We start from the raw sequence: 14,456 nt of genomic DNA on the forward strand, positions 1-14,456 counted from the left end.
CAAAAAAGGCAAAGAGTTTGAACCAATGATAAAGCATACATAATAATGACAAAAATTCTTTAATGACAGGTACACCCTTTCCAAATGCCAAAGGTTAGGTGGGTAACCAATCCACCCTTTCCAAGATTAAAATTCTTTTGTTCTAACTAGTATAAAAATGCATGCTATGAACATCTGCAATTAAGTATCGACCATATATAATATATATTGTTTGGGGTTTTAACTTTTAATTTTTGTGACCTGTGTATATCCACTTGCATGTTTATGATGCCAATGGTTTGGATTTGGTCGGTCTTTCTGGTATCATGTCTTTCAGGCATAATAGATTTGTTGAATGTGTCACAATTTTACCTGGTATGGAAATTCAACGAATATTTCACTTCAAATATTCGTAATATGTTCATAATCAGTTTCAACAGTATAGATTTCTGCAAAGTTTCATCTCAAAATATGGAAATCCATGGAGAAGTGAGGTCTAACTCAAGAACTATTGATGGCAAGTAAAATCTAAGAGGACAAACTTTGGCTTTCTTTTTCCCTTGATGTCAGCTAGAGAAACTGATGTAAAGCCATGGGGGGGGGGGGGGGGGGGGGGGGGGGGCGTAGAATAGAGTGAGTGAACAGTCCTGCTATTAAGGAAAATTCTGAGATACAAGAGAAAAAAGTACTTTAATAAAATAATAACACAAGTCAATTTTAGTGAACAAAGACAATTGATGCCTAGATGAAATAATAGGTTAGCCTTGACACATTGTTTTTGGTCCCAACTATCCGGAGTCTTGACATCTCTAAAAAGAGAAAAAGGAAAAAAAAAAGAACAAAAACAAAAATAAAAAAAAAATAGTTATCCGGGTCTTGGGAGGGGTTGGCTTCTCCTAAAAATTCATATTTTACCTAATTAACCTTAATCTTTAATTCAATCAAAATTCCAATCCTAATCGAAGTTTAAATCAAAGATTTATAAAAAAATTCCAGATGGGAAATCTTTTTCTTTCCTCCTTTAACTGAATGGTTTTAGAAACTCGCCTATGACCCAAAAGTTGACACCCAGCCTCACTACAAAGGAGACATGGGATGGCCAGTGGGACTCCATTATTTGATGAATGGAAAAATCTATTCTGTGGGAAAGACATGATACCGGAAGGGCTTCGACCAATCAAAACTCCCCTCGAAGTGGAATATTGTTCTTGTAGAACTTATTATCATTAAAAGAAAATACCCCTTACCAAATTACATTGCTTTTTTTTTTTCCGGTAAAAGCCAAACTACATTGTTTGAGAAACAATATCTGCCATCCAGGAATTGTCCCTATAAATAAATATGTATGTATATTCTATAATGACAAATATGATTCCTACCTTGATTCCATCTGTAAATTAATATGCGATCTAAATTCCATCCTGTGGGCAAGTATCCTATTGAACTGCTTGAAGCTCCAATTGGCATTGGTTAAAACTCCATGTAAGAGTACCTATTGAACTGCTATGTTGTTAGAGCATCAGGAAGGGTTGTGGGTGCTCCAAGAACCTTACCACCAACGTCAGGAAAGCATTCAAACCCAGGCAATGGCCCAATTTTCCCATCCCAGCCTACATGAATTGGATATGGCATCAAGTGTCCCTTCATATCCATAAATTCCTCAGACACATAAGATTGCCAGTTGGACTCTGCAAGTGTATTCACACGTCTGATGCACTCAATACTCTGTGGTTCATAGAAACAATCTTCAAGCATGCCAAGGTGCTCAGCCCAGAGAGACATCCGATAACCATAAACCTACAACCATAAATGTTGTTATGATGGACTCTATTGGAACTGAATGCAGTCTGTTGCAACTGATCAGTTACCTAGAAAGAAATGAGTAACAAATCATTGCATTTGAAAATAAATACTCTCATTGAAGGTGTTCATTCCTCTTTCTAAGCCTCAAAGAACTGGATTAAATCATCCAATTAATGCCTTTTGGACTATATGAACTGGTTACTAAAATTGCATGGATAAGAGTTCTGGCTTTGCTTACGAAAAATAAAATTAGTTTTGATGAACAAGGAAATAGAAGTGATCATGTGGATCGAATGTAACAGATGAAATGTTTTATTTAAAAAGAAATTAGCTACATTATTAAACTTGTGACAACTTATTCTGAAAGCAACATTAGAGTTCATAATGACTTCAGCTATTACCACTTTCATAGAAAAGTTCATAATGCAAGAAGGGAAAAACAGGATAGTCTTAAATTATCTTGGAAGTCCTCAACCTTGAAACTCAAAATCAATGAATTCAACTTATAAGATTTAAGAATACAATTACTAATGATTTTCTCCAAAGATCCTAAGAAAGATTTATCTTAAAAAATTTTCAATAACACATGATATACTTTCAAGCATGGTGAAAATAGTAGTATTGAAGTCTGGGAGTATTTATGGTTTATTTTCCATTTTTTTTAAAACCTAACCTCCCTCTCTCTCTCCTTTATATTTCAGGTTGAGTTATTCCTGGTTGGAATCAAGGAGATTAATAGGGAGACAGTTTGCTTCCTTGATGTGTTTAGGTTAAGAGGTTAGGGTTTTAAGCGAGGAGGGGGAGAATAGTGAAGGGAGAAAAGAGAAGAAAGAAATGAGGAAAGAGTATGATAAACGAGATCTAATCCTCTCAAACACTTTGATTTTGAGAGAGAAAATTACAATATTACCCTTACAAATTTGTATATGTAACTACATGATTATATTATAGGTAAAATCAATAATGCCCATTACAAATATCTTCTAACACTCCCCCTCAAGTTGGTGCAAAGATGTCTATCATGCCAAACTTCTTGATAATTTCTATGAGGTGATCTTTCTTAATTCCTTTAGTTAGGATATTTGCTAATTTTAAATGATAAGTACTATAAGCAGTGCAGATTTTAACATCAAGGAGCCTCTCTCATATGAAGTGGAAATCAACTTCGATGTGTTTAGTATGGTCATGTTTGTTGTGAGAGTTGTTTATTTTATTTTATAGTTGACACTGTCAGCCTAAGATGCTGACAGCCAGTGTCTTTTATTTTCTTCTTATTTGTTTGTTAGTAGGGAGTGGTCAGGAGCATAATTGTATTTTCCTCTTATTTTACATTAAGTTAATATAAATGATAAGCTGGGATCAGCCGGATATAGTTTTTTGATTCCCAATCGAATCTCCCTCTCTCCCTTCTCTCTCTTCTCCTCTCCTCTCTCTTCTCTTCTCTCTCGTTTCTCTCTATCCAGGAAAGATTACATGGTATCAGAGCAAGGTTCTGGGCGATAAAGAATCTCCTTTCTTTCTCTCTTGATCTCTTGGACGTGTGGAGGACAAAGAAACCTAATCAGACTGATCAGGCCACTTGCCGCTGTTTTCTTTGGGGTCCCCCTTGGTCGTAACACCAAGGAAGCCCTGGTAGAAGAAGGACGATGCTGTAAACACCCTTCTTCTCCTTGTTCGATGCAGTGAGAGTTAGTTTCTGGGTTTGCACCTTCGAATAGGTGCTGGACAGTTCGATGCAGTGAGAATAAGTTTCTGGGTTTGCACCTTCGAACAGGTGCTGGACAGGGGTATGTATTCTTTTTTTCCTCTGTGGCCAATGCAGTGAAGGCCTTGGTTTTTTTATTTACACCTATGTACACATGTTAGACAGGAGTATGTTTTTCTTTTTTTTCTTTTTTTTTATTACAGACAGGAGTATGTGCTGTAGTTGAACTGTGACTGATTTCTGGGCTGTGTTCTAATGCCCTGAAACTGAACTGAATTGATTTCTGGGCTGTAGTTCTAATGTTCTAATGGCTGAACCATTACTGAACTGATTACCGGTTGCTGTAGTAGAATTAGCCTAATTGCTGGACTGGTTTCAGCAGTGTTTTTTTTCTCATTCCAAAAGTAGAATTCTTGGGGGTTTAGCATTCTGATTGTGTGGGATCAGGTGTGATTCTGGATTTTGTAGTGTAAACCTTCTTCCTCAATGGCAAACTATGATCCAGCATCATCTAGGGTTACACCAACCTGTAGCACAGCTGGTATGGGTGGTGAAAACTTGATGTTTCCCATGCAATTACCCCTCTATAAATGGACTCATCTACCTAGAGTGGGCTAAAAGTGTGAAACTCTATGTAACAAAAAGGGGAAAAGCCAGTTACATAAATGGAAGAGTGAAAGAACTCAAGTGTGAAACGGATGAATATGATAGGTGGGACCAAGAAAACAGTATGGTGATGTCTTGGCTCCTTGCAGCCATGGAACCCGATGTAAGGAAGAACTTTATGTGGGCAGATACCGCTAGTGAGATTTGGGAATAAGCCAAAACCACCTATTCTGAGCAAAGGCATTATGCCAAGATTTACCAATTGCAAGCTGAATCCTCAACCTAAGCGTAGTTTGTCTGCCTATTATTCAGCCCTTACTTTAGTGTGGAAGGAATTGAATTACTATCAGACTATATAATGGAACATGATGACAATGCTAAGGCCTATAAGAAGCTAGTTTCTCAGCAGCGTGTTTTTGCATTCTTAAGAAGTAAAGAGTTGCCTTCGGTTCAAGAGGTGTATGCTTTTGTTCAATCTGAGGAAAGTAGGTGGAGTGTGATGGTTACAACTGATGAGGAGCAATAGGTAGCATTGGCTGCAATAGGTAATAACAATATGGGCAAGAAAAGTGACTCCAAGAAGGCTGGTGATAAAGATAAGTTGTTTTACACCGACTGTTGGCGCTTGAGACATACTCGTGACACATGTTAGGAGATTCACGGGAAGCCCAAGTGGGCAGTGAAGAACCAAGAACAAGGTAAGTGCAAGGCCAAAAGAAGTCGAATACAACACATAATGCAACACATGTGGCAACACAGGATACTCGGTTTGTTGGTACTACATGGGACCACTTGACTGGTTCTGACCCCAAGGAAGATATCATGAATTCCTTCATAGATCATTTGGATTCATATGGTAGAGCTTTGCGACAGATGGATAGTTCAGTTACTGGTACTCCTACTTCATTTGCATTTACATCAGGTAATGCGGCCTCTGCGTTCCATGTCACCACTACCACATACTCCCCTTGGATCGTTGACTCAAGGGACTCTAATCACATGACCGATAAGCCAAACTTGTTTCATACTTATAAACTTTTGTTAGGAAGGGACAGAGTGAGGCTTGCAGATGGATCATTCTCTTCCATTGCAGGACAAGGATCAACACCCCTTCCCCATGGCCTTAACCCGAATTGTGTATTGCATGTCCCTCAACTTCCTATAAATTTGCTTTCAATCAGTAGTATTACAAACTCTTTAAACTATAGTGTAACATTTTTTCCTGGCTCATGTGTTTGTCAGGATCTAACTTCTGGGAGGACGATTGGTAGAGGGAGCCTAGTGGATGGTCTCTACATTCTCGACACAAAGCTGGTCTCTCGCTGTCATCCTTGGAATCATATATTCAATTAAATAAGAGTCAAATTTTTCTGTGGCATAGTCGGTTATGTCATGTTTCATTTGAAATAGTAAAGTCTTTTTTTCCGGTTTTAGTTAAGTCATGTTAAATATCAGATTTCCAGTGTCAAACGTGTCAATTGAGCAAACATTGTCAAACAACTTTTCATTCTAGTAATAAAAGATCCAGTTTTCCTTTTCATATTGTGTATTCTGATGTAAGGGGGCCTACTACTATAATCTCTGAGGGAGGATATAAGTACTTTATCACGTTGATCGATCACTTGTCCCGCTATACATGGATATTTCCCATGCGTAGCAAAGATGAAGTTGCAATGATTGTGAAAGACTTCCAGAGGATGGTGCTTACGCAATTCCATATTGAAATACAGATCTTTCATCAGATAATGCAAAGGAATACTTTCATGGTGAACTCAATGAGTTCTTTGCCTCCCATGGATCTATTCATAGGAACTCTTGTGCAAGAACACCACAACAAAATGGTGTTGTAGAAAGAAAGAACAAACACCTCCTTGAGGTAGCTTGAGGGATGATGTTACACATGAATGTTCTAAACACTTGAAACCTAGGATGCTTGGGTTCTCATTCTCCCTCCTTTTTTATTCCCCTATCTGACTTAGGTCTTCCATCACCCACTACTCCTAGCTGTGACATTCCAGGTCAACCTAGTAAGGCTTCAAATGTGCTAGTTACTCCTCCTGATGCAACAGATGCTCCTGAAGATTCCAGTAGGCAACAGAAGGAGATACTTACATACAACAGAAGGAAAAAGAGCTCTCAGCCTCATGACTGCAACCAGCTGGACTCAGATCAATCTGTCTCTGCAATTCAAGGTAATTCTGACTCACATATTTCGGATTTGGATCTTCCTATTGCTCTTCGTAAGCCTGTCCGTTCTTGTACCACCCGACATCCTATAGCTGATTTTGTTTCTTACTCACATTTATTTCTTGCCTATCACTCCTTTGTGTCTGCTCTTTCCTCTGTACGTGTTCCTTCTAGGTACTCAGAGGCAGCATCTGATCCAAGGTGGAAAGAAGCTATGAATGAAGAGATGAAAGCCCTAATGAAAGCAAGAACTTGGGAATTAGTGGACCTGCCAGAGGGGAAGGGCACGGTTGGGTGCAAGTGGGTATTTACAGTAAAGCACAGGGAGGATGGATCAATCGAGAGGTATAAGGCCAGACTTGTGGCAAAGGGATTTACTCAAAAGGAAGGAATTGACTACAAAGAAACCTTTGCCCCGGTAGAAAAGTTCAATACAATCCGGGTTCTATTGTCACTAGCAGCAAATTTCTCATGGGAACTTCATCAACTGGATGTGAAGAATGCCTTCCTAAATGGTGATCTTCATGAAGAGGTGTTCATGGAACCTCCACCAGGCTATGATGTTGGCAAGAAGGTGTGTAAACTAAGGAAAGCATTATATGGTTTGAAGCAGTCTCCCCAGGCATGGTTCGAGAGACTTTGTATGGCCATGAAGAAAGTGGGGTACACTCAGAGTGGTGCAGATCATACCTTGTTTACAAGGAGACAGGATAGCAAGCTTACGGCACTCATTGTTTATGTGGATGATATGGTGATTACCGGGAATGACTTGGAAGAGATAAAGAGACTGAAGGAGTTCCTAGCTTCAAAATTTGAGATCAAAGACTTGGGAAATCTGAGATATTTTCTTGGGATTGAAGTTGCTAGATCAAGAGAAGGAATCTACATTTGTTAGAGGAAATATGTGCTAGATCTCCTAGAGGAAACAAGCATGATGGGATGCAGGCCAGCAGACACTCCAATAGAATAGAACCATGGTCTATAAGAATCAATGGGTGAGGACTACTGTGATAGAGAAAGATCCCTCAGTTAATTCGTGCACTCACCAAAGATCCCTCACATGAGAGCAGTTGAAAGAATTCTTAAGTACTTAAAGACTTGCCCAGGGAAGGGAATTCTATTCAGGAAAAACAGTAGACTTGAAATTGAAGCCTACACTGATGCAGATTGGGTTAGGTCTGTTGGAGATAGAAAGTCAACCTCAGGTTACTGTACATTTGTGGGAAGAAACTTGGTCACATGGCACAGTAAGAAGCAAAATGTAGTGGCTAGATCAAGTGCAGAAGCAAAATATCGAGCTATGGCCCACAGGGTTGCTGAACTCTTATGGCTCAGAACTCTTCTTAATGAGCTTGGCATTAAGGCTGAAGGTCCTCTTAGGCTGTATTGTGACAATAAAGTTGCGATCAACATTGCCAACAATCCCGTGCAGCATGATAGGACAAAACATATTGAGATTGATCGGCACTTTGTTAGAGAGAGAATTGTCTTGGGTGAACTCTGTGTGCCTTATACTCCATCTGAGATGCAAATTGCAGATGTATTGACTAAAGGGCTGGCAACAACAAAGTTTAGGAACATATTTGGCAAGCTAAACATGATTGATATCCATGCTTAGCTTGAGGGGGAGTGTTGGATTGAAGTCTTTGTATGTATGAGTGTTCGGCTGATAAGAGTTCTTATTAGCCTATACTTAAGTTTAAGTTATCCTGTACTAGGCCTGTGTTAATGGGCCTAATCCTGTTTAATGTTTTAAGTTGTCTGGGTGTCCCATCACTAATCAGGGGCATTCCAGTAATTCCTTGTATCATTGTACTACATTCAAATATAAATAATAGTATTGTCGACTGAGCTATTCAGTTCGACATTCACAGCATTTCAGAGGCCTTCTTCTCTTCCTCTGCTACTTCGAGTATAGCTCCTAAGCTTACACACATGACCTTACCTCTTCTAGTGTGCCAAATAAAGACAGATGGGTTGAATAACTGTTGTCAGTTGTTTATGTTTATGTATTGTTTATGTTTATGTATTCAGGTTTAGTACCATAAGGGTACTGTTGTAATTTCCTCTTTGATTACATTGTTCGGCTGTACTAGTATAAATAATAATAGATCATTCTTTCGCCCTCTAAGTTCAATAGGGGCTTTCAGTCCTCTCGGCACTCCTCTCCTCTCTCCCTCTCTTCTCTCCTCTTGTCTCTCACTTGCTCTCACTCTTGCTCAACATGGTATCAGAGCAAGTCGTCCAGGCCTGAAGGGTGGTGTCAAGCAAATAGAAGCAAATAGTCTTTTCATCTCCCAAGGCTGTATCCATCGAACTGCTAATCAGTTGTATTCAGTTCGACCCAGAAATTGTAGAGACTTTTCATCTTCCAACCCATAAGTGGTATTCATTGTCGATTCGACTGTAGAGAGGCTATCATCTGAGGTTCATAGAGGGAGTTTTTGGCTTACAGAGAGGCTATCATATGAAGTTAAAAGAGGTACTGTTCATTTACTGCTCGGCTGCCCTACGGATTGGCTGGTTATTGATTGACTGTTCAGCCGATTGATGGACTATTGAGGGACTGCTTTTTTTTAACAAAGTAGTTGTATTCAACTTTGTTTTGTAGTCCTTTACCCCTTCGATGGACTGTTGATGTCCTAAAACAGATTTTTTGTATTGATCTTAGTCATTGACTGTTCGGCTACCAGACTTGCCGATTAGGGGTGTGGTGATCTTCACCTGTTTTTTCTATTCTGTTGGAGGGTCATATGATATCTATACAACTGTAGGTCATACAGACCGGATTGTGTACTGCAACTGTAGTGTTCTCTTCTTGGATTCCTACAAGACCATAGGTTATACAACTGTAGGTCATACAGACCTGATTGTGTACTGCAACTGCAGTGTTCTCTTCTTGGATTCCTACAAGACCGTAGGTTATACAGACCTGTTTCATAGGTCAGAAGGACCTATTTCTATAATAGCCGTGTACGGAAGTACTCCTTTGGTTGCTGTTTTTTTAAACCAGGAATCATGAGTAGTGAAGATTCAGCCTCATCTGGAGTTTCCTCAATGCCGAATGGAATGGGTGGGGGTGACCTATCCTTTCCTATGGCTGTTGTCCCTCTTGATGGTTTAAATTACCTAGAGTGGTCAAGAGGGATCAAGTTATACATCACTGCAAGAGGGAAGATAGGCTACATTAATGGGAGGATAAAAGAACCATCCTCCGGGAGTGCTGAATATGATAGATGGAATCAGGAGAACAGTATTGTTATGTCCTAGCTCTTGGTTTCCATGCAACCTCAAATCAGGAAGAATTTCATGTGGGCTGAAACTGCGAATGAAATCTGGGAACAAGCAAAGTCTACATATTCAGAATTGAGACACTATGCTAAAATTTATCAACTACAGGCAGCATCTTCTACTTGTAGACAGGGGGAGAGGTGTTTATTGGTCTATTACTCTGACTTAACATCTGCCTTGAAGGAGTTGGATCACTACCAGAGTGTGGATTGGAAGTGTGATGAGGATGCTAAGAAGTACAAACAGATTGTCTCCCAGCAAAGGGTGTTTGCATTCTTACATGGCCTGAATCCTATGTATGAATCTATCAGAGTTCAGATTCTTAGCTCTAAGGATCTCCCTTCTGTTCAGGAAGTCTATGCTCTTGTACAATCGGAAGAATGCAGGAGAAATTTGATGAACGGCCCTGGTGGGGATGCTGTTGTGTTAGTTGCAAAAGGGGGTGTATCTACTGGTGGGGGATCTTCTTCCCGGAAAGGAGATCTCCAGAAAAAAACAGAAGATAAGGAAAATTTGTGGTGCACTCATTGCCAGAAACCCCAACACACCAAAGATACCTGTTGGGATCTTCATGGGAAACCAAAATGGGCTCAAGATCTGACTAAGAAGCATAGTTCAGAGGTGAATAAGAAGTACGGGCAGCAAAATACAAAGAAACATCACATGGCCAACATGGCTACCCGGGAGCATCAGCCTACCATTTCTACTGTGACTCAGACACATCTCACTGGACCTGACCCGAGGGAGGACATTATGAATTCCTTCTGTGACCATTTAGAGCTCTATGGTAGAGCAATTCATCAGATGGATACTCCTCCCTCAACCTCATTTACATCTACGTCAGGTAACCCTGCCACTGCTTTCCATGTTGCTTCTCACACCCATGACTCTCCATGGATCATTGATTCTGGAGCATCAAAACATATGACTGGTACGTCCTCTTACTTTCAAACCTATCAGCCTCTTTCTGGAAGAGACAAGGTGAGACTAGCCGATGGATCATACTCTTCCATAGCTGGTCAAGGAACTATCTCTCTTCCTCTTGGCCTTACCCCCTCTGATGTTCTTCATGTTCCAAACTTTCCCATTAATTTGTTCTCTGTTAGTAGTATTACTAATTCCTTGAATTGCTCAGTGACTTTTTTCCCTTCTCATTGTGTGATTCAGGATCTGGCCTCGGGGAGGACGATTGGTAGGGGTCGTATGGCTGATGGACTTTACATGCTGGAGAATAAGGCTGGTCTTCATGTTACAGAGTCTATGAGTCAGTCCTGAAAGAAAAAAGTATATTTATGGCATTGTCATCTTGGTCATTTGTCTTTTGAGTCTTTGAAAGTTGTATTCCCAGAACTGTTTAAGTCAATATCTGTCTCTGACTTTTCTTGTCAAACGTGTCAGTTGAGTAAACATTGTAGAACTCATTTTCTCAAAGACATAGTAAATCTGAATCTCCATTTCACATTGTTCATTCTGATGTGTGGGGCCCTGTTACTTTACCATCTGAGAATCGCTACAAGTATTTCATTACCCTCATTGATGATTATTCTAGATTTACGTGGGTATACCCGATGCGAACCAGGGAAGAAGTACCAAAAATCATTCAAGATTTCCAGCGGATGGTCTTCACTCAATTTCAAACTGAAATCCAAATTTTCCAATCAGAAAATGCAAAAGAATTTTTTCATAGTGACCTCACGGAATTTTTTGCTTCGCATGGTTCCCTTCACCGTAGCTCTTGTGCCCGCACACCACAACAAAATGGTGTGGCCGAACGGAAGAACCGACATCTCCTTGAAGTGGCTCAAGGTTTACTAGTTCATATGAATGTTCCTAAACGGTTTTGGCTTGAAGTTGTTCTTTGTTCCACTTACCTTATAAACCGTATGCCCTCTCGTCGGTTAGAGTACAACGCCCCACATCAACTTCTCTTTCCTAAGGCTTCCCTTCTTTCTATTCCTCCTCGTGTCTTTGGTTGTCGATGTTTTGTCCAAAATCTCTCCTACCCGTGGGAAATTGGACTCTCGTGCTATACCTTGCATATTTCTTGGTTACTCTTTCACTCAAAAGGGCTACCGTGTTTTTGATCCTGTTTCTCGTAAATTCTATGTCTCCATGGATGTTTCTTTCTTTGAAGATGAACCTTTCTATCCCATTTCTCCTCAGGGGGAGTGTAGACATGAGGAGAAACTAGTTCAGCTTCCCTCTCTCCCTGACCCTCCACCTTTCGTGTTTTTTCTCGTCGTCGCAAAGGCCAGCCAAATCCAAGAGCTGTAGAGAATCCGGAAGCTGTAACTCCAGTGCCACCAGACTCCTTGAGGGAGGATCATTCTCACTCAGGTATTTTAGCTCCCAATGATGTCCTTGAATCTATTGAAAATGATTTCTCTACTGCTAATGATCTTGACCGTCCTATTGCTCACAGGAAGGGTGTTAGATTGTGCACCACAAAACATCCCATTTCCAACTTTGTCTCCTATGAGAACATTTCACCCTCATTCCATGCCTTCCTTACCTCTATTGACAGTGTCCCTGTCCCTAAAAATGTGGCAAAAGCTCTTTCAGTTCCTGAATGCACAAATGCCATGAGGGAAGAAGTTAATGCCCTTCACAAAAATGGCACATGGGAACTTGTTGATCTTCCCAAGGGAAAGGTTCCAGTTGGATGTAAATGGGTGTTCACAATCAAGCATAAGGCTGATGGAACAGTGGAAAGGTATAAAGCTCGCTTAGTGGCAAAGGGATTCACTCAAGTGTATGGAGTTGATTATGCTGAAACTTTTGCCCCCGTCGCCAAGATGAATTCCATTAGAGTCCTTTTCTCTCTTGCAGCCAATCTAGATTCGGTTTTACACCAACTGGACATCAAGAATGCATTCTTGAATGGTGACCTTGAAGAGGAAGTGTACATGATTCAACCTCCTGGGTTTCTAGCCCAAGGCAATGAAAAGAAAGTGTGCAAATTGAAGAAGTCCTTATACGGGCTGAAACAATCACCAAGAGCTTGGTTCAGTAGATTCCATGTGGCAGTTCAGCAAAAAGGATACAGGCAATGTCAATCAGATCACACACTATTCGTGAAAAAAGGAGAAGGTAAAATTGTTGCTCTAATTGTTTATGTGGATGACATAATTGTTACTGGTGATTGGGAGGATAAAATTCAGAAATTGAAACTTTTCCTTGCAACTCAGTTTGAAGTGAAGGATCTAGGACCTGCCAGATACTTCCTTGGAATTGAAGTTGCCCGATCAAAAAAGGGTATCTTCATTTCTCAAGGAAATACGTCCTAGATTTACTTCAGGACACTGGAAAGATGGGGGTGAAGCCAGTTGACTCTCCCATTGACCCCAACCATAAATTAGGTGACAACAGTGGTGAATCACTTAAGGATGTGAAACGGTTTCAGAGGCTTGTAGGGAGATTGTTATACCTTTCTATGACTCGCCCAAACATTGCATATGCTGTTGGTGTTCTCAGTCAATTCATGCATGCTCCTAGGTCTTCTCATCTTGAAGCAGCAGAGAGAATCCTCCGATATTTGAAGAAGTATCCGGGTACTGGTTTGTTGTTTCAAAAGCACGGACATTTGAAAGTTGAAGTTTATACAGATGTAGATTGAGCTGGATCCCAAAGTGACAGAAAGTCTACTAGTGGCTACTGCACATTTATAGGAGAGAACCTTGTTACATGGAGAAGTAAAAAGCAAAATGTGGTAGCTAGATCCAGTGCTGAAGCTGAATATCGTGCTATGGCCCACGGGGTTGCTGAAGGCATGTGGATAAAGAATTTGTTGGGGGAGTTGGGTTTCCCAGTGACCAAACCTATAACTCTATTTTGTGATAACAAAACAGCTATAAGCATTGTTGCCAATCCAGTGCTACATGATAGAACAAAACACATTGAAGTTGACAAGCATTTTATCAGAGAGAAAGTTATCACAGGCGAAGTGTGTACCCCCTATGTCACTTCTGAGAACCGGCTTGCAGACATCTTTACAAAGGGTTTAAACCTTTCCAGACATCATGATCTTTGTGACAAGTTGGGCATGATTGATATCTATGCTCCAACTTGAGGGGGAGTGTTGTCAGTTGCTTATGTTTATGTATTCAGGTTTAGTACCATAAGGGTACTGTTGTAATTTCCTCTTTGATTACATTGTTCGGCTGTACTAGTATAAATAATAATAGATCATTCTTTTGCCCTCTAAGTTCAAATAGGGGCTTTCAGTCCTCTCAGCACTCCTCTCCTCTCTCCCTCTCTTCTCTCCTCTTGTCTCTCACTTGCTCTCGCTCTTGCTCAACAATAACAAAGTTAAATCAAAAGGCATAGACCACCTACCTCCAAATAAAAAAAGGCTCCACCTCCATATAGTTGTAGCAAAGGAACAGAAGATCAACAAATGGAAACAGTCCTCATTCTCGGCCTTACACAAGGAATACCAATTTGGGGAAAGACAAAGTGAGGGTCTCTTTTTCTATAAGTTTTCCAAAGTATTGATTTTCCCATAAAAGACTTCCCAACAGAATACAACAATTTTTGGGGGAATAGGTCGCGCCTAGACTTCTTTGATTGGGAATCTAAACCCTTTGATCAGAAGAAGTGGGGTCCAAGCAAACGGATTCTAGTAAATGAATTAGCTCAATAACACAACTCGACCATCCCTTAACCCTCTACGAAACCCAAAGTCCCAGTTTAAAGATAAGGGGTTTAACGGGCTTGGGAGAAAAGCTGCAATTGGTTCATGTTTGTGAAGGGAAAGGGAATAGAGCGAGGGGAAACAATCTTTGAGGGGTTGAGACCCACCCAAATATCCTCCTAGAACAGAATAGCATTACTAGAACAAGCAGCATGCCTGATGAGTCTGAGAAAGCGAGGGAGAGTACCATGT

The 14,456-nt window shown here is 40.4% G+C and overlaps 1 protein-coding gene across 7 annotated transcripts in view; it reads right to left on the bottom strand.

Annotated features, from left to right (window-relative positions):
- Positions 1-1,222: 1,222 nt before the first annotated feature.
- The window catches only part of LOC148852646 (phospholipase D delta-like), a 137,967-nt gene continuing 124,733 nt past the window's right edge, over positions 1,223-14,456 (bottom strand). For all 7 annotated transcript variants that reach the window (XM_088947009.1, XM_088947013.1, XM_088947007.1 and 4 more), the window contains one exon: positions 1,223-1,776. In XM_088947009.1, the coding sequence (XP_088803135.1) occupies positions 1,483-1,776 (294 nt within the window). In that variant the 3' untranslated portion in view covers positions 1,223-1,482. The remainder of the gene's footprint in view (positions 1,777-14,456) is intronic.

This window comes from Nelumbo lutea, chromosome 5 (genome assembly GCF_056320005.1).
Source record: "Nelumbo lutea isolate HS-2025 chromosome 5, American lotus-T2T, whole genome shotgun sequence".
In the NCBI taxonomy this organism is placed as follows: domain Eukaryota; kingdom Viridiplantae; phylum Streptophyta; class Magnoliopsida; order Proteales; family Nelumbonaceae; genus Nelumbo; species Nelumbo lutea.